We start from the raw sequence: 25,723 nt of genomic DNA on the forward strand, positions 1-25,723 counted from the left end.
AATGAAACTCTTGAAAAATAATAATAATTTATCAAAACAAAGGCCATTTGTTTGCATGACTTTCCAAATGTTATATTTTTGGTTTTGGTTTTATTCTGACTGATAACGAATCATCCTTATCAAAGAGAATCGAAACCTGATTCAGTGTTTCAGGGACTGTCCTATATTTTTTTTGTGTTTTTGTTTAAATGTCTGAAATGAAACTTTCCTAACTTTCGATTTCCCTGCAGTGACGTAGCATCCTTTACAAGGAGAATCGAAACCTAAGCTTGTTTCCAGGAATACAGCATTGTTTGTGTGTGTGTGTGTGTGAGTGTGTGTGCGTGTGCGTGTGCGTGCGCGCGTGTGTGTGTGTGTGTGTTAGTCACATCAGACTCAGCTCTGTCTCCATACCGACTCACTCCTCCTTGAGACATAATCCATCCCACCTCACAGGTGTGGCTTGTTAAGATGCTGATTAAACAGAGAACCGAAACCTAAGCTTATTTCCTGGACTGCAGCTTCTCCTCAGTGTGTGTTTTAGTCACATCAGACTCAGCTCTGTCTCCATACATCCTCCGACTCACTCCACCATTCCCAGCACCATGGCCACTCTCAACCAGCAGTATGAAGAGAAGGTTCGGCCCTGCATCGACCTCATCGACTCTCTGCGCTCTCTGGGTGTAGAGAAGGACTTGGCACTGCCCGCCATCGCCGTCATAGGAGACCAAAGCTCTGGCAAGAGCTCCGTGTTGGAGGCGTTGTCAGGAGTGTCTTTGCCCAGAGGAAACGGTAAACTAACTAAAGTAAAGCATAAAGCGCACCTCTGACATGGAAAAGTCAGCAAACTCTTCTCATTTATGGGGTGCTGAATGTAACAACTTGGTCACTGTTTCATTGCCGACATATTTTGATCATTTTCTCACATTTAGCTGATTTTTCTTTCATTTGAGACAGAAATTCATGTAAAGCAGCACGTTCATATCGTTGTTAAAATTGTATACACATTAAAAATAAATGTACATGTTAAATATAAATGTCAGATGTATATCTTAATGGTCTATAAATTTAAATGTTCTATGTAAATCTAAATATTAAATTAAAATTTTAAATCTAAATGCTAAATCTTAATGGTCTTTGTAAATCTAAATGTTAAATCTCACTTTTAAACCTAAATGCTAAATCTCAATATTAAATCTAAATGTTATATGTAAATCTAAATGTTAAATTTAAACCTTACATCTAAATGCTAACTCTAAACATTAAATCAGTTGCCAAGTGTATAGCTACTGTAAATGTTAAAACAGAAAAATTAGAGCATGGCTTCCTGTGACTTTTTTTTTTTTTTTTTTGCCTCTTAATTGATTCTACAAGTATTTGAGGTTTTGGTACTAATAACATACATGGCAGGTTTCGTCTCTTTCAAAAATTTCTAACTACTCCAATTGAGACATTCTGTTTTTTGGTGAATGGCACTCTGCCACAGAAGGTGTGTTCTGTAAAAACAAGTGCTAAATTATGCCCGCTAAATTCAAGATGGCAGACTTCCGTTGAATTTAGGTTATAGTTCCAAATTAAATTTTTGCTAGTCACAGTTCACTGCATATACCTATTGAATACCATCCAGCTAGTTTAAACCAGAGGAAAGTTACAAACACTAGGTGGGGCTAATGAGTCCTGAAATTGCATCAAAAAAACTTGTACGTTAAATCTTTCACCAAACTATACCGTCCTGCCAAATTTCACGATTCGATTCAATTTAATTTTCTAATTTTACTTGGATATCATACATATTGTCAGAGAAAAAGCTGTTAGTATGAATCCTCTACATTGTGAATTATTAGAAATATCAATATTTATGTACAAATAGGGAAGTTGTTACTTTAATTTATTTAACAAGCATCTAAGGAAACAGTGTTTCCGGAACACTGAGGTAATTAAGTGCAAAGTTTGACAGTTTGGACATAATGCAGGGTTCTCACCAGGAATGTTTCACGGCATTGGGAGATCGCGTGAAATGTATAACTCTCTGAGGGTCGAATTTAGTGAAGTAGTGCTAAAGTTGGAGTTTACGTTGTTTATTAATCTTTGTTCCATCCTAGGATTTACACGATCAGGATTTTTGGGCCAATCACCGATCAGTGATTTAAGAAAATAAAAATAAAAAATCCAATCATATGAATTAATGGTGCTCCGATTGATCGGCCACCGATCATTATTGGCCAATCTCCGTGGAAAACTATGTGATCGCCGTTCGTCGATCAATGCCTTTCATTGATAATCGCAAAAACCGATTACCTGTAGCTCATACTTTGCAGCGGGCAGAGGCTCTGTGTGCAGAGTAGTGTCCCCCTCCTTCTTTCCTCAATAGAGTCCAGCAGCAGACCTCCACGATCACTTCCTGCACGCTGAGCTGCGGAAGTGACATCAGGAAATGAAGAAAAAAATACAAAACTTCCAGAAGGTTTCTCTGCGTTTTTATACCTTTGTTAACCGTATTCCTTAGCAGTTTTACATCGAAAAAACAAATACATAATGCGCCCCATCAACAACATATAAATTGATCAGCATTTCCCAAGAGAGTCCAGCTGCAGACCTCCACGCTCAGCTCCTCCCCCAAACCACAACGACAAACATGTCTGCTGTGTGGAGCTTTTTTTTTTTTTTTTTTTTTTTTTTTTTTCACCTTGTTTGCACATGCTGTTGAAGGTTAACACTACAAGAAGTGCAATCTTTTAACAGCAATGCATATTTTATTATTGCAATTAAATAAATGAATTTATTTCATTGCATAATTGTGACCATCACCAGCCCTCCCTAGGGAAGGGTAAATACTTTATTAAAGGGAGGATGTAAAAGAGAGAGGGCAGTGTTACACCAGGGTGAGGGGGGTGGGGGGGGGGAGTTAACAGGGAGGAGGGATACAAGATAGGAAAACGAATGGGTGGGGAATAATCAATAAGTTTCAAGTGATGTGATGTGAAATTGTGGTTGTGTATATTGTGCTTATTGTTGTGTTATCAAGCCAGTCTGGTGACCAGTGTGCGGCTTAGGAATAATGATGGTGGCTGTGAGCAGAGGAGGAAGTGAGTGGAAGTTACATAAAACAGGTATTTGGGAACAACGTGTCTATGGTTGAGCCCAGTATGAGTGTTATCCCACAGCCCGAGGCCAGTGCGTCCATGACAAATGTGATTCCAAGAGCCGCTACTGCAAAACCCATAAGCCGCCCCCGGGCCCGAAGAAGCAGTCGGGCCAGCAGAAAGAGCGAGAGATCTAGGGGCCCCCGGCGACCACCCCACGGCCAAGCAGCCCCCCGAACGCCCCCAAGGTCCCAAGCCGAGAGGCTGCCATTGCCCCCCCCATACACACCCGAAAAGCCCCCAAGGAGCCAAGGACCCAGCGCACCACGCCACCGACTCCAACCCCCAACCCCCAGCCCCCCACCCCCCCACCACCACCCACACCCCCGCGCCCAGCCCCCCGAGGGGAGGGCCCAGAGAGCCCCCCGCCCGAGACCCCAGCGGAGGAGCCAAAGCCCACGCCCAGCAGACGACCAGAGCCACGCCGAACGGGCAGCCGGCGGGCCCCCGCCGGTGAGCCCAGAGCCAGCAAGGACCCGACCCCAGGCCAGGAGGACCCGGAATGGATGCAGCACCAGGAGCAGCCCGCCCAGGGCGAACGACCACACCCCAAGCCGCATAAGGCACCAGGGGGCCGCTGGGAGTCCCCCCGCCGGTCCCCAGGCACCCCAACCTAGCCCCCCCCGGGCGCCCCAGATGCCGATGCCGCCCGCGCCACGAGCTTCAGTTCTTTAAAGCCAGGGCCCCCTCCAGAGGCCAAGCCAGACCGCCCCGCCGGGATGTGGCCCCCTAATTTAACCCCGACACTCTGCCTCACGGGGGACTGCCCAAGCAGGGGCCGCACCAGAAGGTATGCAAGGGCGCGGCACGTGCCACCCGCCCCAGAAGACCCCCGCCAGGACCGGCCCGGCCAGCCGGCCAAGCACCCCGGGCCCCAGGAGCACCCCCAGGGACCAGGACCCCCCAAGGGCAAGCCCCCGGGCCAAGCCCCCCGGGACGCGCCCCCCACCCCAGCCCAGGTCCCGGCCACAGCCCAGCAGGACCGCACAGCCCCAGACGGCACAAGGCCAGCAGCCCAGGGCCCGCCGCCCCCCGGACAGCGCAAGTCACAGGGCAGCGCCCCCCGCCGGCCCGCGAGCAACCGGCGACCCCCACCGCGGGGACGGAGGCACCCCAACGGCACACATCCAGCGCGGGACAGCAGCCCCCAGCCAAAGATGCCCCGGACCCACCCACCAGTCCGCAGATGGCAGGACATACCCACCAGGCGGCCGAAAGCAACCTCAACCATCGGAACAGCTAACGCCGCCCCCCCAGTAAACAGCATCATCCCGAGGCGCCAAACAACCCTGCCCCAACCCCGGTGAGGACACCAGCACCCCCCCAGCACACCCACCCCCCAAACCGGCGAGGCAGGCCGCCCCGGGCCCGCACACCGCGGGGCCCGCCCCCAAGGCCACCAGGAGACAAAGCAAGCACCAAGCCACACCCAAGGGGGAGAGGCACCCCCGCGCCCCACCCGGCCGACACAGCCCGGAAAGACCCCGCAAGGAGAGACCCCGGCAAAGCCCCCCCGAGACCCATCGCCACGCCCGACCGCACCATCTTGATGTGCTTTTACTCTATGCAGTGGCCCAGCCACCAACAGAGGGGCCAGGCCCCCACCGGAGAGGCCCAAATATGTGTACCAATGTGTGGAGCTTTTTTAAGATCTGTGAGAGTAATGTAAAGTTTGCATCCTGCAACACATGCAAAGAAAAAATACCTTGCGGGGGAAGAACATTAAAAGGCTTCAACACAACAAACTTGATCCAACATTTGACGGAGTATGGTGAGTTTTTGAGGCTCATGGCAGACAAAGAAAAGAAGATGGCAACAGTCAGACGGCAGGTAACGCAGCCCACGCTTTTCAACACTCGTCCGTATGAGTGTGACAATCAGAAGGCTAAGCAAATAACCAGGAAAATATTATATTCCTCAGACTGGATGACCAGCCTTTCTCAGTGTTGGAAGATACCGGGTTCTGCCGTCTGTATCCTGCACACGTGTGTAGAGTCATCCCTTACTCAGCGCTGCATCCAACCGAAAAAGCAGAGATGCTCCTCTTTATTAAAAAGAATGTTCCCACAATGCTTCTCAACAAGTCACTTACTTGACATGATGTAAGCAGTGTTGTGAGATATAGGGCCTTTTATTTATTTGATTTTCTGCACTATTTAGCCTGTTGAGAACCTTAATGTCTTCTATCTGTTAAAGATTGTGTTACTGATAGCAGGTCATTTTAAGTGTTTTTTAGTTGTTATTTGAATAGTTGCTGCATTGTGCTTGCAAGGTTTTTGTGTTTTTTTTTTTTTTTGTCATGAAAAAGTTAAAACATGCTTTTTTCTAAATTAAGTGATTTTTATGGTTCCTTTTTTCCAAACCATTTAGCCGGTAGCACATAACTGCATTGAAAAATTTACAGCCAATCCATGTGATCGGTATTGGTGATTGGCAGTGATCGGCATTTTGGCTTATCGGTATCGGTGATCGGCAGCGTAAAACCTGATTGGAGCATCCCTAATGTGAATTCAGATTGTTTTTTTAGGGACCGACTGAATTCCTTTGGTACTACCTGATACAAATTCACTGAAAATCAAACGGTACCAGGTTTCTGGACCTAAACCCAGCCTTCTGACTGAGGGAGTGCAGCAAGAGTTGAAGAATTTCCATGCAAGACATGAACATAACATTTGTTGTCAGTGTGTGGGTGCATGGCCCTTTTAACTGGGAATGGATGCCCTAGTCGCTCAACCATGTGCAGAGTGAGAGAACGTGTGTGAACGGAGCAGATCAATTATAAGCTGTATGCCATTTTTAGTGATTGGCAAAATAAACTTTGCAGCTGTTTAATTAAACTGGAGTCCCACAAGAGAGTTGGAGATGAAGCTGCGGAGGCAAACCACACTGGAACTATGGGAAGCCTCCATTAGCATTAGGAGCAAATACATATTTACTGACTGTGGCATCGCAAAACCTGCTGTTGCTTATAGTTCATATTCACAGGTGCACAGCAGATGCTGTCCCCGCTTTCAGAGTCAGTAGACTGGGCGGTCCAACCATTTGTCATTTTTGCCGTTCACTCAGGTTTTCACCTTTTTGCACAAATGTGAAATAAAGCTGTGTCACGTAAAGCAAACAACTCTTCGGTGTAAATGAGATTATAAAACAATGCAATGGGAGCATCTACAGAAAGTTTCATCACGACAATGACGTCATTGATCGGATTGACAAATTAAGACATTACAGCCGATCACATTAATTGCATAAAATGCAAAATATCGGCCGATCCGAACGATGTAAAGCATCATATTAAAAGTGTTATGAGAGCTGATATTGTAGGTTTTATGTTTTTAAAGTTGCTTTGATTGTGCACAGCAAAATGTTTAGTTTTTTGTGGGATTTAAGTTTTGTTTGGAAGTCTTTATTTTTACTGAATAAGGTTTTGAGTTAGATCAGATTGAATTAGCTGAACAAGCTAATATTTTAGTTATTTTTATATATATTTATTTCTTTTGTAATATGATTACTGTTGGATTTGGTGATTTGATATAAATACAGATAATAGTGATACATTTGTTTGGTTACTTTAATAAATGGATACCGACACACATACTTTGTTTAAAAGTAATAAACAGCCACAAAGTGGGGAAAAGAAAAAAGATGCATAAAAAATTGTGATAATGTTAATATTGTAATAATTGTTGATTAATCAAATCGTAGCACCCTGAATTAAAATCAAATCTTGAGGTCCCTTAGCTCTTGCGGTACTCCCTTGATTCTGTGAAAAATTCCTGATGAGAACCCTGCTCTCTATTCACTCCTCTCAATCCAACCATCTGACCACAGATTGTAGAGCCCACAGGCGCTTGATTTTATAAAAGGGGCGGGGCTAACAGTGCTTGTTTGTGATGCATGATGGTCCCAAAACGTCACATGATTTTGTTCTGAGCCAATAGCAAAAATCATTTGTAATAGCCGGGTTTCAACCATAGAGGGCAGTCACTGACAATTTTAGAACAAAATATGCCAAATTGAAATGTTGAGTTGGACCAGGATCAACCACCAGCACCACTTACCCAAATACATTTGTATTCAGCAGAAAAAAGTTGTGTTTGGGGTTTAGTTACTCTTGTGCACTTCCAACGTAAAGTGTGCTGAAAGGGTAACATTGGGACATTTTGCGGTTACGTCATCCACCCGAGTCAGGACATCGTCAATCGTGACGGCAAAATGGCGTTGATATGTACCAAAGCCTTTGTAATACAAAATATATTTGAATATAATACATGTTGCAGGAATGAATATTACTTAAGTGAAAGTACTGAAGTAATTGCATTAAAAAATACTTGAGTGTCAAAGTAATTAAAAATCTTGAACATCATCTTTATCATCCTAAGTGCAATAAGAAAACACTGATTACTTCTATAGTAGTACAACTGAATGACGTTTTTTGTGCGGTATTTCATTACCGACCAAATAATTTACGTATGTTTATTAGAGATGCACCGAAATGAAAATTATTGGCTGAAACCAAAAAACTGAAAGAGTAAACCAGGCTGAAACACTGAAATTATTACGCTAATTCATAGTTTCATTTCAGGGTTCTCACCAGGCAGCAGCATGGAATTTCCTGCATTTTGAGGGCCACATTTTGAGAAGTAAAACTAACATTTTTTGTTATCTTTGTTACAGTTTTACTTTAAAGCCAAAAGTAATTTTTGAATTGGTGAAGTGTCGTGATGAATGGTGCTAGAGAGTTACTCATGCTTGTTATAGGTCATAAACTAATCAGTACTCAGACACTATATAGACAAAAATAACATTTAATTCAAAAGACTGCCACCTGAACAATCATGATTAAGCCTAGTTGAAGAGATTAACTTTAATCCAGTATATGGCAAGTCCCAGCATGTGAAAAGGAGAGGCTTAAATGGAAGTGGTGACAGAGCCGCCTTCTACGCATGCAAATGTTTTTTTTAACGACAGTACCGATTTAAAAAAAAAAAAAAAAAAACCCACAGAAAAGCCCCTCTAAGCCGGTGTAAACACAGTGTAAGGGCCGAAATCCCAACATTGGGGCCCCCTCAACTGCGCTGGCGAGAACCCTGTTGTGTCTCTTGTTTAGTTGTTTTTATGGTATTTCAATGCTTTTATTGGCTGTTTTACCCTTATTACCATGTGGATTCAAACTGTTCTTTATTTCTGAATTATAATAAACATTGTGGTCTAGACCCCGATCCTGAGTGCTGAATAAAGCACTAGCAGACAGGTGGAGGCAAACGGGGAAATTGGGGAAACACTGTTTTTTAGTACCGATTTGCTGCCACTTTTCTGTAAACTCTGTGAAATAATATTTGACAGCCTTAATGATATCACCTTATAATCCCAAGATCGAGAAGTGGCAGTTTTTACAGAACGTTAGATTGATTTGATATCTAATATTATGATAAATTTTGCCTATTTGATAAGTGTGGTTTGAAAGTTTAAGTTAATATTTTATCTAACCTCTGATCAATAAAACAGGCATCGTCACAAGATGTCCTCTTGAACTGAAGATGAAAAGAACAAAGAAAGGACAGGAATGGTTTTGCAGGATTAGCTACCAAGATGAGGAGGAGGAAATAATGGAACCTGCAGATGTGGAGAGAAAGATCAGAGAAGGTGAGGTGATGTTCGCTTTCAGCATCACTCCTTAATGTCACTAATAAAAGCCAAGCATGGCTTAGCTACAAAAACCTGTTTGGTTTCTCCTCTCAGCTCAAGACGTAATGGCTGGCGTTGGGGTTGGAATCAGTGATGAGCTCATCAGTCTGGAGATTGCCTCCCCAGATGTTCCCGATCTGACACTCATTGATCTGCCTGGCATTGCCAGAGTTGCCGTGAAGGGACAACCAGAGGACATTGGTTACCAGGTATTCCACTTAGTTAAATCAGAAGCCTACTTTTTGTCTCATAATAATTCATATGGGCCTGTTTTCTTAAGGACCCTTTAAGGCAGGAATCAGTACAAAACTTTGTACATATTTTCTGGTGTTGAAAAATGTCTAATTTTTTACAAAATTTCTATATAAATCTGTAGATAAAGAGCTTGATCGAGAAGTTCATTACCAAACAAGAAACCATCAGCTTGGTTGTGGTTCAGTGCAATGTGGACATCGCCACCACTGAGGCGCTGAAGATGGCCCAGGTGGTAGATCCAGATGGAGAGAGAACTTTGGGTAATGACACAAGATGTTGCACAGGTATTATTCAGTTTCAATGTGACAGGATGTTGTTCATCAATCTTTTCTTTTCTCTCAGGCATTTTGACCAAACCTGACCTGGTGGACAAAGGCACAGAGGAGACGGTTATTGAAATTGTCCATAACGAGATCATTAACCTAAAGAAGGGCTACATGATTGTCAAGTGCAGGGGTCAGAAGGAGATTGCAGAGAAGGTGTCTCTGTCTGAAGCAATACAGAGGGAGAAGGATTTCTTTGAACGACATGCAAATTTTAGGTAAGTCAGTTGCTGCCAGCATTGGTGTGATGATCAGCACTTTTTCTGAAAGGAAGAAGAGCTTGCATGGTTTTCCTTCTGGTATTAGGGTTTCAACCACAATCAGAACAATCATTTAAGGAGGCGGGTGTGTGAATGCGGTGGTGTGTGCTTTGTCACACACGTTGAGTCTCCACTCACTTTGATCTTCGCATTTCTCAAATAATCGGTTGTACTTTACGACAAAAGCAGCTTTACTTTTTACTGCCAGGTGTGTTACAAAATACATTGAGATACAGATCAACTTTATCTTTATTAAAGGGGCGTATTGTGTGCCAGAGACACCACAACTTAAAATGGGTAAAATGAGAGGCAGAGCATTCAGCTATCAAGCTGCCAGTCTCAGTTTGGGGGCTGTTTCTCTCTTCACCTTTTAAGCTAAACTTAAAGGAATCCTCCACTGTTTTTAGAAGTTTGGCCTAAAATCTTTGAAATATATTTATTACAAGATGTGGGTTGAACAAAAGGCATTATTATGCACCATAATCATTTAATTGCCTTTTAAAAATGGGACTACTGTACAGTTAAGGGTGCATTCACACCAATGAATCCTAAAACATTTAAAATGCCCTATGATTTGTTTGGGCGGTGTGAACATGCAAACGATGTGTAGAGTGGATCAAACAGGCAAATTCTAGAGTGATTATGCCGGTCACAGTTACCAATTGAAGCCTAGATCAATTAAGAGAACACAACCGCTCTTGGAGCGGATCAAACACAAAGTATTGGAGATGACGTAGAGCACACGGCTTTGTGGGTGATTAGTAGAGCTGGTGATGGTGCAAAACGGGGCTTTAAAACCAACAAAAGCACGGCAACTTGTTGCTGAACATTTTTGAAAGAACGCAGACGTTTCTGTGCACTTTTAAGCTTTTGCTTTGACCCATTGATGAGAGCCTCTTCTTTAGGTTTCTGTTTTTTTGCCTAGAGAAGTCGCTACTCTAGTAACAGCACCCTCAAGCGGTTAGCTCATGCAACTGCTCCAGAGGGAGTGGATCAGAAGTTTTGCTCCTAACACAAACTGAGCCAAACCAGGGTGTTAAAATGATTAGCTATCTTACACTCATTCGACCGAGTCCAGGACTAAACCGGTGTGAAAGCACCCTTAAAGTTTATCTAAACTTGCAGGTTTTTGAAAGACTCCCACCCAAAAGGACTTCTATCCTCAGTGTTTGTGTGTCTTAAACTGTCCATAATTACTCGCTAATTTCAGCCATTAGAGCGTCAGTCACCAACAGTTTAAGGGAAAGTAAAGGCCCCTTAGGTGCTTTTCATCGCCTCTGTTGTTTGCTCATGTGGAAAGGTTTTTTTAATTTGTAATGATTGCCTTGAGATGATGGATTTTTTTCTTTATGAATTAATTTGAATTGAAATGAACTGAATCAGCGGTAAGTAGTATTTTATCTGATTTCCTGTAGTATGCACTTAGTAGTTGTCTCCATTTGCTGCAGTGTCCTGTATGAAGAAGGCTACGCCACTATTCCCAAACTGGCAGAGAAGCTAACACTGGAGCTGGTGCATCACATTGAGGTGGTATTGTGATAATGATTTTATTCATCATTGCAGCACCTGTTTAACTCCTTTTTGTGTGACTTGTAGAGATCTCTACCCAGACTAGAGGAGCAGATAGAAGAGAAACTTGCACAGACTCAGGCAGAGCTTGACAGATACGGAAACGGACCCCCAACAGATGAAGCTGAGCGACTGGTCTTTCTTATTGATGTGAGATACATCTACATACTACTTCCCTGATAGCAATTGTTTCTACTCGTATGTTTTTATTGGGTTTTAATATACTTGAATCTAAAATGTGTTGCAGAAAGTCACTGCATTTATACAGGATGCAATCAGTCTGACGTCAGGAGAGGAGCTGAAGTGTGGTGAGAGGCTGAATGTCTTTTCAATGCTCAGGAGAGAATTTGGAAAATGGAAAAACCACCTGGACCAGTCAGGAATACACTGTAGGTGTAATCTATGAGCCTGGCACTGATCCGTTTTAGTATAACTCTGACTTTCAACTATTTGTACATTCCAGTTAACAAGAGAATTGAAAAAGAAGTGGAGCAGTACGAGGAGACATACCGTGGCAGAGAACTGCCGGGCTTCATCAACTACAAAACCTTTGAGATGATGGTGAAAGATCAAATCAAACAGTTGGAGGAACCTGCTGTCAGGAAACTCAAGGAGATCGCAGGTATTTATCTAAACCTAACCCCAAACAAAAATGATCTAAATCACTTGGTTTGAATTGAAATGATAAACATCACATCAAAGTTATGGCAGTTAATTGGAATTGTCTGAGATCAACATAATTTGCCTGTTCTTTGTTTTTTTTTGTCCACGTTCTCCCTTTTTTAAATGCACAGTTGTGATTTCAGCCACTTTTTCATCCAAGTAGTCAATTAATCAGATTATTCAGTCTCAACTACAGCCCTAACTTTATATGACCACTGACCAATGTTTAGGTCAATAAATTGGGGCACATATGTTTGGAGAGCACTGCTGTTGGGTACTATTGATATACTTAATGCATCTTTGAACTTTTTCGACAGACGCAGTTAAAAAGGTGCTCATCCAGCTGGCCCAGGCTTGCTTTGCTGGATTCCCTAACCTCCTAAAAGCAGCCAAGGTGAGCACTGGAGTTTTGTGCTCCTACAGCTCTGAAGGTTTTCTCAATGCTCAGTCTGACTTTATTCAGTTGTTTTGTTTTTTAAGGCAAAAATTGACGCCATTAAACAAGAAAAGGAGGCCTTTGCTGAGTTAACGCTGAGAACTCAGTTCAAGATGGAGCTGCTTGTTTACTCCCAGGATCGAACTTACAGCAACAGTTTGAGTGAGAGCCAGAAGGAGCAGGAAGATCTGGCAGCAGAGGAAATTAAAACAGGATTTGGTGTACCTCTCCCCAGCCTTGTTTATAAAGAGGACAATCACGCAACTCTTCAGGGCCTGATGATGCACCTTACATCATATTACAAAGTAAATTTAAAGTTGATTTAATCTTTGGAGACACTGACACTGGTAGGAAGGACTCTTATCTCACTTTTGTATTTTCCTCCTTTAGATTGCTAGTGTGCGTCTGGCTGACCAAATCCCCTTGGTGATCCGCTACCAGATGCTGCAACAGTCTGCCATTCAGCTGCAGAGGGAGATGTTTCAAATGCTTCAGGACAAAAGCAACGTAGAGTTCTTGCTAAAGGAGGATATGGACATTGGCACTAAAAGAGATTCTCTGCAGGGTCGCCTGAAACGCCTCATGAAGGCCCGCGCATATCTTGTGGAGTTTTAAAAGTCTGGCATCACTAGGACACTTTTTTTTTTTGTTATTTTTTTAAAAAAGGGAACATTTGTATTCGTTTGGTTGTACCCACAGCCGTATAGAGAGAGAGTAGCGACAACTCCGTTCACTCCAATGGTCCGTTTTTTTTTTTTACAGCAATGGTGGTTTATGGAGCCTCACAATAGTTCTGGAAGTGAGCAGTTGACTGTTGTAGCCCAATGGAACTAGAGTGGAGTAGATAGTTTGTGATGCACTTTTGATCGGTAAAATGTTTAAGTAATCATATTCGATATTATTATCAATGTATCTAAATATTAATGTATGCATTATTAAATAATAATTAATTAGTAATGCATTAGTAGCATATGATGGTGTATTGTATAAATATTGTAAATCAATGCAGTTATTGATGACAAATTACCTAAAATCCCAGTTATGTCACTCAGAATCAATGGATTCAAATTGCTATTTGAGTCTGTTTCAAACTTCTGTTGTTGCAACTCTCTCTATATGGCTCTGGTTGTACCCATTGTTTATAAATCTAGGGTGAGTTAGTGTTTTCATAGATTTTTTTGTTAGCAGTACTGTAAGATCTGCTCTATCTGAAATACAATTCAACAATATATATAATACTTTACATTCAATAGTAAAAGTTAGGGATGGAATGATAAAGTTCATGATGCTTTCTAAAGGTAGTACATTGATATATTGCATTCAAGTTAAACTGTTATTGTTTTATGCCAGTTGTGTTTTTAAATATATCTTTATAGACTAAATTGAATGTAATTAGGAAGGACTTTGTCATGAGTCAAGTTTGTACATGAGGTTTTAGTGATCCATTGACAATGATTAATAAAGATTTGTTTAAAATGATTCTTTCCAGGACTGATCGCTTTGATATGCTCTTGACTTCCATGTAAGAATTCCACCAAGTTCTTTTTCAACAATGTGTTATGGTTTAATTTATCCAGACAACTGTTTTTTAAGGAAATTTACTTTGATCTCCTAACAATTGTTTCGACTGTCAACTGCCAGGCTTCTTCATAGGTGTCCACTGATCGCTTTGATATGTTTTTGACCTCCGCGTAATAATTCCACCAAGTTACTTTTGAATAATGTATTCGTTTCATTTATTCGGACAACTGTTTTTTTTGTTTTTTTTTTTAGGGAAAAAAAAGTCTTCGTATGGTTGGTGCTATTGGTACGTTTATCTAAGTACACATACGTAGCAGTTTAGGTTACAACCCTATATTGCAACAATTTTTAGGGGTTAGGTTTTGGTTTTTGGTTAGGTTTAGTCTTAGTCACGTGACCTCAACTGGACAATGAGGGGCGCTGCGTACGGATAGAATATCAGTATATTGACACTGCAACCGTACGGATAGCCATTGCCATTAGGAAATGTAATTTGATCTTCTGACATCGTTAAACTGTCAACTACCAGTCTTCTTCAGAGGCGTCCGCTGATTGCTTTGATGTGTCCTTGACTCCCTCGTAATAATTCCACCAATTTCTTTTTGAATAATGTTAATAGATGCAGTAGTGTAGACCAGCTGTGGACGCTAACTACTGCTCTGTGTAGTCCTTTATTCTATCTCCCCCTTGTGGTCATCTGTTGAATGGGTACATCCTAGAATTTTAGACACGATGTCCAGGAAATGCTTAAGTAATTAGTCAGGAGAACCTGACTCAGACCACAGCAGTAATATATTCACTATCCAGTAACTGCTGACCTACTCCTGTCTCCTGAGGGTCACACACCTGAAGGAAATGCAGATTACACCAGCTCATCTATAAGGTGAACTATGAGCCAATGACTTAACTGTCTATTCTACATTTACTTGTCACTTTTAATTAGGCTGTAACTTCAAATTTCATTTCAATCATATTATAAAACTGACCTGTGAGAACTTTAGCATTGACAATGTCTTAATGGAACCTGTCTTGCTCTTTGGTTATTTCATTATTCTCAGTCTTGTTTCATAATTAGGTTGTTGTCAATGGGTTAAGGAGAGAACTACACAATATACATTTCCTTTAAGCCCTGTTGATTTATTAGCTCACCTGCCAAGGGCAATGATGACTATTGTAGAAAAACAATGACAGGTTAGATTTGACACCTTATTTATGACAGACTCAGTAATCAAGTATATTTTTATCCAGATAACATATCAATTGTAACAATAACTAACTGAGAAAGACTGGTCAAATCTGATTTATTTCAAAAATACATAAAGCAAAATCTGGACAGTATTTGAATGAATATGGCGTTCATTACATTTGCTTCAGCCAATGACCTCTGCGCATTCATTCACTATTATCCATGGGGCTCTCTTGATTGGTGTCTTCATTGTCCAATTTCTCATCGTCTAAATTAAAAATAACAAATCAAAATTAAGGATGACAATCACTTTAAAGGTCTTTTGTTTTACAGCCAGATTGCTTCAGAGAAAAACAGGACTCACTCTCGAGCGTCTGCTGGAGTTCCTGAATGGTACTGAGTAGTACATGGAACTGCTTCTTTCTCAACTCCAACTAAGTAAGACAAAGTGAACTATTTTTGCAGAAGAACAAAAAAGTAACAGCCAATGAAAATGTACAAACAATGCAACGATTACCTTTGCATCCACGTTTTCCTTGATGTGAGAGAGCTGCTGAAGTTCTTTGTCGAGTGCCTCCAACTGCCTGTAGGAGAACAAAGTGAAACTAATCACATCTGCAAGGCAACAAATCTGAAGCACACTGTACACCTACTTAAGGGTTTCATGTCGGTCTGGATGTTGCTGGATAACCTTGGCTAAAGCATCGTACTCTGGAAAGAAAGAAAAACAACATGACTTCTGAAGTAATCCTGGCATGAACATTTTATGTTTTCTTTCTAAAAATCCATTTAAAAAAAAACTATGGGTCATTGTTTATTTTTTTTCCTCCAACAAACCTTTGTCTGAAGAAATGAATTCTTACCCTGACGGTTCTTCCTTATCCTCTTTGCCCTCTGAATTTCTTTTTTGCATTCCGTTATCTTCTCGTGCGCAGACGTGATGTTTTGTTCTACAATGTGGAAAGAAAGAAGAAAAAGGAAAAAAAGTTAAACATTTAAAAACGGCCACTGATCTAGTTAAGGTGAAACCACTTCCTACCTATGTTGGTATAGATTTTCTCGTAGTTCTCCATTTCCCGCAGATTCATATTGTACACCATCAGCGTCTTCCCCATGGAGAATTCACACTGAGCCAGCATGCTTAACATTCTTTGATGCTGCACGTCTCTAAGAACAGTTACAGAACACTTTGATGTTGGAGCAGTTTACAAAGGATATTAAAAGCAGTTGGTGGTTATGTTTGTAGATGTTGCACTGATTGCAGCTCATATGGAATGTTTGAGAGGACTGCAGGAAGTTGATGTATAAAACGCATTTCAGTTCGATCAACAGTGATTGCCTGAGAACTGATGAAAGGATCATGATGTGGTTATCATAATTTAGTCTGTGAAGGCCAATCCAGCAGACAAGTTACTGATCATAACTGGTAGCCTGTTAACATGATAACCAGTAAATGAAATAACTGAGCATAATGATGTGCGATATAAAAATGTCTACTGTACGACGTAACCCTCTAAGGCATTTCCACTTCCCAATTTACAAATCAGAACATGTAGCAGTAAATGTAGCAAAAGTCACAAATATTCCATAATTTACAAGATTCTTAAAGGAGAAGTACCAGTTTTTAAAATTTACACAAACAATGATACTCTGCAATATTCTCTGCACTAGATCTTTATACTGTGATGGAAATGATCCATATCTTGGTATCGTTTCTGTATTGATATGAAAGAATTGAAAAGCAATCAGTTTTTTTGCAAGAAATTTACCAGTAAATCCTTATTATAAAAAGTAGCCTTATACGTAGGTTGTAACAATCACAGAAATTGGTTACGAAATCCTAAAGGTAGTGAGAAATAGTAAAAAGTCATGTTATCAATTTATTTATAAAAACCATTTTCATATATAATGAAAAAAGATTTTCCATTAATTTCATGTCATTTTAAGGAAGAAATACTATATTGGGATATATCACATTATCAGGACATATAGCTAGCTATATCGTGATATAACATTTTCTCCATATCGCACAGCACGAGTTAAGCACAATAAAACTTACTCTTCCTCCGAGGTCGAAGGGGAGTTGCACCACTTGGTGAAGCTTTTAAGTAACACGTTAATTTTACGATCATCTCCAGCTCCGTCGCCGTCGATAAGCAGGCGCTTTCGAATGACTTCATCTGGAGTAAAAAACAGAACAGATGAAAATGAACTTGAAGGTTTTTTTTGTTTGTTTGTACAATAAGAATATTTTGTGTTTATTTTTCCATAGGAAAAACTGACACCACCTCAGGCAGTAATGTGCAGATCTTTATTTATTTTTTTTGAAGTACAAATAAATCTGGCCAATGCACAGCAAAAAAAATAGAAATACAGCAGTACTCCAACCAAACATTACCTTTTCTGCACATTTTTCAATGAAACTCTTAAAACAAAGCAAAACAACAAAACAAAACTACTCAAAACAAAGGCCTCTTGTTTGCACATTTTCCCATTATTATTAGTTATGTGGGTTTAAGTAATATCTCTTTAAAGCAAACAAACAAACAAAACTGTATATATAAAATATTTTGGCCATAATTCAACTGTTAACATCAAATCTTCTTGGTTCTTTTGTTACAACTGATATCAGAAATGCTACAATTGATGCAGCATTTCTGATATCAAAGTTTGAAACTAATCGAAAAACAAAAATACTGACCAATTAAATAGGGCTATATCTTTTTCTTTTTTTTAAATGTAAAAATAAATACATACGTAAATGAAATATTCATCAAGAAAAAAATATTACGTACGGATAAATATTACGCATCGTTATAAAGCGATTCTTCATGAAGAAACAGGGAGAGATAAGTAACTGGTTCAAAATATAAATATAGTTTCCTTTGGATCGTCAATTAAAAAGTAAACTAAATAACCTTTATTACCAGCAGAGTCTAATTAAACATGCTAGCCGTTAGCTCTTTAGCATGAGTGCCGTTTTGATTAAGAAATTAAAAATATATTTCATTTGAAAAGATCCAGAATCTTCTTGGCATGAATGTCCACATGTTTAGCTTAATCAAAGAGAGTAAACTAAAGCTCCTAAAGACGAGTAGAAATGAATTACACTGCGACCCACCGTCTGTTACAGCGCCCATGTTTGTATTGTGGATTCTTCTTCTTCGTTGGTTGTGACTTTTTCTTCTTCTTCTTCTAATGGTTTCCGGCAGGCTGTACACTAAAAGAAGCGTAATGCTGCCCTCTTCTGTTCACTTAGAGTCACTCCATTTTAGATTCTCAAATAGAGGTTGGAAGATTGGAGATATCTCACGACTGCCTTATCTATTAAAATCGACTCTGTTCTTGATGCAAATATTGACTTTATTGAAAACACTGTCAGCCCAAGAGTTGAAAGTTCTTTAAATAACGTTCCCCTTTCAACAGAATAACATCCACAGGCCAATAGAACATGGGAAATAGTCTCAAGTTGACCACACTGACATAATCCATCCGGATGTTTGCCTATTCGATTTAAATATGCAGCTAGTCCACAATGCCCCAGTCTTAATCTGGTTATCTTAACTTGATTTGATCGGCAAGTTGCCCACAGGAGTCTAGTGCCCTGCACACAAGGTTGACACTTAAAATAATGCCTCCCTCTAGACTCATTCTCCCACTCCCTTTGCCATTGCTGATACACAGTTTGACTTTTTCTTCTTCTTCTTCTTCGTTTTGTTTAATGGTGAACAGCGGCACCTAGCGTTAGGGTGTGACAGCGGTTTATATTCGGTGTACAGTATTAAGGGACTTAGCGCCATCTATGCTCACAATGAGAACCAGAGTTCGTCTTTTTATAACTTCTGACGACATCAGCAGCAATACACCAGTTATTCCAACATTGATTCTGTATGAAATTAATGAATTAATGACAGAATGAATTAATGAAAGAATGAATTAATGAAAGAATGAAACAGATGTAAACGTTTTTTTTAGTTTTTTTTTTGCTTCTGCTACATCATTTCAAAAAAAGATTTGCATACATTTCAACTTCACAAATGAGTGTAGTTTCTTCTTCTTCTTCTTCTTCTTCTTCTTCTTCTTCTTCTTCTTCTTCTTCTTCTTCTTCTTCTTTGTCAATAAATACGTATATAGAAACTTAAGCGTTAAGGTTGGTTAATTTATTTTTTTCCCCCGATTTATTTATTTCAAAAGAACAAATGAAAAAACTGTATCATCCAAATTGTGTAATTCGAATTTTTCTTTCTGTTGCGATTAAAAAAATAAATGGTAAAATTGGACAGCCTTGATGAATAGATCTATTAACAGGGAATCTTTTGGAAGTACTTGGGTAAATCATTGTTACTATTTATATTTTTGTAAAGCATTATAACAATTGAAATAAAACTTTCCCCTAAATCCATAAGATCTAAAATCTTGTTTATAAATGAATGTTCCAGTGTGTCAACGCTTTGTCCAGAAAAAATATACAGTCACTGCCTCTGAGTCCACATGTTCAGAATAATCAAGCAAATCCAAGATTAGTAACATTATTATTGATGTGTCGATTTGACATGAAACCTGTTTGTGTTTCATTTATGATTTCTCCAAGATCTTTTTTTAAATGTCTGGCAATGACAATTGAGAATAATTTATAATAAATATTTAGGACGACAATTTTCTATGCCCCCCAAAGTGGAGTACGGGTTGTCATTGTCATGTTAGTTGTCATGAACATGAATAAAAAATAAAAATTGTAAACTAGAATATAAATCAACCAGCAGTCAGGAGCCTCCATGCATTGCCACAAATTACACATTAGCCGATGTAAGACCACCCATGGTGACAGAGAAACAATTTCAACAAAAAAGCACAAATATGACAAGAGCTAAATTGCTTTACCAAATTTCATTTCATTTTTTTAAAAAAAATTATTATACTGTACATTATTATTTGTCAACAGGATAGGTAACATTCAGAAACAAATTTTACTGTAGGGCTACATTGTATGCAACATTACATCAGTGGTTCCTTTTTTAGGTCGTGACCCCAATTTTAATACCACACATTTCTTTCACACAGACTTTTTCTTTCTTTTTAGAATTAGCTTTCGATAATGTTTGTTGATGAAAGCATATAATATAGTTATTTTAAATTATTTGTGTGTGTGGTGTTATGATTTGAAAAAGAGTAATATTGAAAACATTTAAAAAATACATTTTTAATCAGTATTTCTTAATTACTAATGCAGTACCTGTAGGAAGTATGTATTGCTATCTAAAAGTGGGAGGGTAAGTAGCTTTTTCATGAATGACCAAATGAGGTTGTGTTTGAAGGTGGGATGTCATCACTGTAGAAGGAGGACTAATGACATCATCACTGAGTCCATCACTCAGGAGGTGGGGCGTCCAAACAAATCTGACATAGCACACCTTTGAACCAAGCAGCAGCCATGTTGAAACTCTCAGGTTAGTCTGATCCTGATCCGCAGAGATATTTGAGGAACACACAGACAAACACACACAGACAGACAGACAGAGATTCCATGCTTTTATAGAGAGATTATTATTATAAAGTACTAGACATTTCAGGGGACCTCATTTGAATTCCAGGCGACCCCACATGGAGTCACGACCCCAAGGTTGAAAAACAATGCATGGCTTCAGATAAATGTCTGAAGCTGTAAGAACTGTGAAAAGTTTGTGAACCCCTGTTTTATGAAGGGGTTCCACTTAGTTTGGACGGACACGCTGCCTGTCAGTGCGTATGCACGTGCGTGCGTCATAGCGCGGTAACGTCACGGTCCCAGAATGCTGTCTGGTAAACAGACATGGACGCACCAGGTGAAGACCTCCACAGAGGCTGAGCGCTGCACTCGCTTCAATCTCCCTTTACAACCTCTTTCGCCCGGTGCATCCGGTCGGTGTCCATCAGGCCAGTGTCCCGGTAGAACGTGCGACACCCAGAGCCCCGGTAAGAGTTCTGCGGTCGCTGTTAGTAAACGGTGGTGGTTGACTTGTGCGGTGCTGTCAGGCTGCTGGCTAACGCTAGTCATGGCTACAGGCTAACAGAAGAGCTAGCCTCGGCGCCTCAAGCTTTAGCACACACTGGTGTTAGGACTTATTAACACACACACACAAAGGACAGCTCAATGCAAGCTTACATTGACATTTGTGTCTATGTGAGGCTTTGGTTATTAGAAAAGAGTGTAGTAGACGAGAAATGATCAGGATGTTTCAACTTAAAAACTAAGATTCAGTTGTTGCTTTCAAAAACCTGAGCAATCTCAACTTTGAGAGAAAGCTTTATTTCAGCTCAAAAAAGCCAATATAAAGAAGTTCCTGGAATAATTATATAAATTCTCATTTGAACTTTATATTCTGAATTAAAATGACAAGTCATCATTCAACATGGAGTCTACTTGCTTATGCTTATCAAAGAAACCTACATTTGTTTTAGTATACACTACCTTAACTCACGAAAAACATTTTTACTTATTGTTTAATTCATGATTATTTATTAAGACTATTATATATATACCAGAGCACATTTCTGTCATGTTAACAACATAGAATCACACACCCTGTTAACTGATATTATTAGGTTATTAACTATTTTCATACTAATCGTCACCCTCTCAATTTAAGGGAACTTTAAGGGAATGTTTGAGGTAGTAATTAAACTTATACAGCAAATTAAGTACACTAATTAAGGATTCCCAATATTATATTAGTACAGGACTGTCCCTGCTGGCCGTTGTTGCAAGTGGATGTTAAAACTACTCACTTACCCCTGTTTTAAATTTCAGGACTCTCCATTGTAAAATAACACAATAGATATTATTATTATAGCAAAGGATCACTTACAAATCTCTATATATAATAGAATATTATTAATGATAATAAACTTGGTTGTATACATTTTACTCAATGTTTTTTCTGTTTTATTTATTTATTTATTTTTTGTTTATCCCATGTTTATTCGGTCTCACTTCTAAGATTGTCCATGCCTGTTCACAAACCCATCACATGAATGATTACAGCCTATTGGCGACACGTGCACATTATGTTCTCAACTTTTCGTCATGTCATACTTACTCATCTGAATTCCTCATTATTATAGCTCCACAGGCCCCTTTTCTACCCTTTTCTGATGTGCTTCTGAGAGCAACTCGTTTTGGTGCGGCCTCTTTAAATACAAATGAGACACTTCATACCCCGCCCCCTCTCCAGGTTGCAGAGGTGACACTCGGTTCAACTCCACCCTGTTCGGCCATTTTTGTAGTTTGATAGAAGAGATACGATTATTTAGCGGTGCAGAAAATGTTTATTCACACGTTATTTACAAAATGTCAACAACGGAAGACTTGTCCATCCAGCCTTACATGTTCGAGCCAGAGTCGGACCCGGCGGAGCGAGATGAAAATGAAGATGATGAACCTGCAGAACCCTAACAAGTGAGCTAATACAAGCGCCGAGCTAACGCTAGCGCCAAGCTAACGTCACAAAATGCATTTTAATACAGTCTTTTCGGAGACAAAAACAGCAAAATGAAATGACTAATGAAAACTTTAGACTTAAATTAAATCACGTAGACCATGTCATCAAGGATCTAAAACGAGCACACAGCGCTAACATATGAAGACAGTGCAACTGCTAATGCTAACAAAACAATGACAGGGACGTCTTATCATCACACTTTTTAGCGTTATTTACAGCTTACCGAAGTGCTCTGTTCGTCGTCTTTAAAGATAGAAGGAATTGAACCCTCAATCAGACGAAGTCTTTCGGCAAATCCTTCTTTATATTGGCGGAGGTTGCTGAAGCAGTCATCCTTGAAGTGCTTCGCGCACACAAAAATGACCTTACCCACAGATGTGGATACATTTCCGTTAAAAATAAAACTCAACCAGGCACTTCAAAAAGGTTCTGATGCTGGGAGACGGTGTAATGAAGCGTGTGGGTTACTACATCCAACAACCGAACATTTTCATTTATCCTCTCGTAACTTCGGCATCCTTGAGCTTGGACTACAAAATAAAAGCGAGAAATAAAAATGGCGGATTGCTCGAAGTGTTGGGCCTGGAGTCGATGTCCTAATAGAGAATAGAGAATAGAAAAATCGAAACAAATTGAAAAATATGAACAAAACAGAATATAAAGATATCAACAGAGCACCTGAAGAGACTAATTTGAACTTTTCTGTACTTCTAAACACTCTAAATATACAACAAAATGCATTTAAGGGCTAAAAAAGTGGATTAGCATGATATGTCCTCTTTAAAGAAAACAATTGAGAAACTTGCAGCCTATCCTACTAAAAACTAGGGGTGTCCCGATCCGATATCGATATCGAATATTAGTCCGATATCAGCCAGAAAACGAATATCGGATTTTATCGGACTGCATCTAAAATCACCGATATGAGTCTATATCACCCAGCCCTACTGATAACAATAGTGTTTGATGATATTTTGCATTATTAGTTATTTCGTTAGTGGTAAGAAGACGAGGAACATTCCGGTGGATGGATTTTGACGTTGCACTACAGGGTTCTCACCAGGAATTTTTCACAGCAAAGGGGGATCGCGTGGCGTGCGAGCGAGTGCCGTTGACGTGGAAAATTTTGAAATTTATAACTCTTTGAGGGCCAAATTAAGTGAAGTAAAGCTAAAGTTTTTTTTAAATGATTTGTTACTGTCTTACTTTATCTAAAGTTATTTGTTATTACAAGGGGTAGAATCATATAAGTTTATACTTTCTCCTACTCCTTTTCGAACATATACAAGCTTCACGTGCAGGATTTTATAATCATTTATTCTCACTTTGCTTTGTTTGATTTTTATTTTTTTTCTTTAAAAAAAAATGTTTGAAATACAATTTAATCAAATCATATATATATATATATATATATATATATATATGTATATATTTTATACCCGTAGTAAAATTGGAACTGTTATGGACACGGAGTCCACTAAGTTGGCAAAGCTCAGATTTTATGACCCGCATTAATAATAACACGACCTGTATTTCACCGCCTGGTGAAACAGAGCAGGAGAGATGAACACGAGCTTAGAGGAAAGACTGGCAGACGAGCTACGAAAGTACAGACACCTTTAAAACACGTCCCAGGAGTACAAGGACTACAGAGAAGTGCTAAGAATTGTGGGACATGTAGAACTTTAATGGAAACTACTACGCGGCGGTGTTCCCTAGTATGTAAGCTCTAAGGAGAGCGAACAGTCTGCACTCTTTGGAGCTTACATATGTGGACGTGATTACGGTTAGGTAATTGAAGGATGCAGACAGGCAGCATCGGGGGCAGCTAAAAGGCTCCATGGGTCCTCAGGTAAAGACGGGAGCATCCGAGCAAATCGCCTGTATTAAATAGCTGATGCAGCTGTTGTATGTGTTTTTTGGATACGTAGATTAAAAGGAGTTTAAACAACCCGTGTACGCCTGGAAGTCCATTTTGTGTGCAACAGTTATGATGGTACCGATTAAAAAAAGAAAAAAAACAACAGAAAATCTCCCCTGAAAACTGAACGTAGGGGGCGCAAAGGGGAGCAAAATTACATCGTCGGGCGCCCCTATGCTCAAAAGCACTGGAGAGAACCCTGCACTAACAGGAAACAAGAAATCCCACTTTTAATTTTATGATATCATCCCCCGTTGGTAATTGGTAGATGGTTCATTCGGAGTTCATTCATGGATGTGAATGGAGGCAGTGGAATTGGAAGTGAAAGCAGTGAGGGTAGCATTGGAGCTGGAGATTGACTGGTTTGTTTGGGACTTCAATGTGTTGTGGTTAGGGATGTAACAATTCACTCAACTCCCGATACGATTCAATTCACGATACGATTCTCTCACGATTTATTTTACAAAATGGGACTGTAGACAAATGATGACTGAAAAATATTTCTTTATTTTTTTTTTTAGAAAATACTGTACTATTTTCCTTTTTTTTCATTGTCAAAAGAATCCCTTGATAAACTATTCAAAACAATGCAATTTAATTAAAAATAAATCTTGAATGAAATAAATAAAGGAATAATACAAATGAAGAAGAAGCCTATTAATTTAAATTCTGGTTCTATAGTAAACAATGCAAAACTGCTTAATAGTTCTTTTTCTTTTTTGTGTGTTTTGTGCCTTAACAATTGGACTTTAAAAAAAAAAAAACATTGGCACTGTATTTACGTCAGATATTTGTTTGGACCAGCAGAGGGCGCTGGTAGCCCAGTGGTCGATTGGCATGCAGCTATTCTTGCAGTGAAGAAGAGATGCTATGCGCTAGCAGACAGAGCTAATAGAAAAACGTGACTTTGACAGATATTCACGTAATATTACAGATATTCTTTCGGTGCTAAAGGGGTAAGGAATTATTTATGAACATGTTTAAGAGTAGTAGGCGGCCAGAAAGAAAGAAGTAGCAGATTCTGCCCGGCGCCAATACTTCTGGACAAGAGAAGGATAAATATATAGCACCGTCTGCTGTTTAAAAAAAGTACTGCAATTCAATTTTCAGTGTATCAATGTGAACTGTGATACCTATGAATCGATTTTTAACTGCCTTACGATTAATCGTTACATCCCTAGTTGTGGTGAAGGAGCTATGTTGGGAGGTTGAAATATATTCCAATTTAGTTATGGATATACTGTACTGTAAGTGCTGGTAATGCAAGAAAACACATGGTTGTAAATACTGTATAAGCGGCTAAA

General features: G+C 39.7%; 3 protein-coding genes across 4 annotated transcripts in view; 2 read left to right on the forward strand and 1 right to left on the reverse strand.

Annotated features, from left to right (window-relative positions):
* The first annotated feature begins 352 nt into the window (after positions 1 to 352).
* Positions 353 to 13,725, forward strand: LOC114463131 (interferon-induced GTP-binding protein Mx-like). 2 transcript variants are annotated; one of them, XM_028446406.1, is made up of 13 exons: positions 353 to 771; positions 8,628 to 8,765; positions 8,862 to 9,016; positions 9,184 to 9,322; positions 9,405 to 9,603; positions 11,094 to 11,172; positions 11,242 to 11,364; positions 11,462 to 11,603; positions 11,678 to 11,836; positions 12,195 to 12,271; positions 12,358 to 12,475; positions 12,549 to 12,618; positions 12,704 to 12,845. In XM_028446406.1, exons 1-12 carry the CDS (start codon positions 585 to 587, stop codon positions 12,590 to 12,592), a joined length of 1,560 nt encoding a protein of 519 aa, XP_028302207.1. In that variant the 5' UTR covers positions 353 to 584; the 3' UTR covers positions 12,593 to 12,618; positions 12,704 to 12,845. The 2 variants fall into 2 exon arrangements, with proteins under 2 accessions (XP_028302207.1, XP_028302206.1); XM_028446405.1 differs by having other exon boundaries at positions 12,358 to 12,618; positions 12,704 to 13,725.
* Positions 13,726 to 15,118: 1,393 nt separating this feature from the next.
* On the reverse strand, positions 15,119 to 18,403 carry thoc7 (THO complex 7). The gene is made up of 8 exons (XM_028447203.1): positions 18,142 to 18,403; positions 17,080 to 17,200; positions 16,060 to 16,187; positions 15,884 to 15,970; positions 15,674 to 15,731; positions 15,538 to 15,604; positions 15,385 to 15,454; positions 15,119 to 15,288 (listed from the first exon to the last, which is right to left on the reverse strand). Exons 1-8 carry the CDS (start codon positions 18,158 to 18,160, stop codon positions 15,227 to 15,229), a joined length of 612 nt encoding a protein of 203 aa, XP_028303004.1. The 5' UTR covers positions 18,161 to 18,403; the 3' UTR covers positions 15,119 to 15,226.
* Positions 18,404 to 20,824: 2,421 nt separating this feature from the next.
* atxn7 (ataxin 7) overlaps positions 20,825 to 25,723 on the forward strand; it is a 60,011-nt gene continuing 55,112 nt past the window's right edge. The window contains exon 1 of the mRNA XM_028446426.1: positions 20,825 to 20,972. The gene's annotated coding sequence lies outside the window, so the exon portion shown is untranslated. The remainder of the gene's footprint in view (positions 20,973 to 25,723) is intronic.

Source organism: Gouania willdenowi, chromosome 5 (assembly GCF_900634775.1).
Source record: "Gouania willdenowi chromosome 5, fGouWil2.1, whole genome shotgun sequence".
NCBI classification, from domain to species: Eukaryota; Metazoa; Chordata; class Actinopteri; order Blenniiformes; family Gobiesocidae; genus Gouania; species Gouania willdenowi.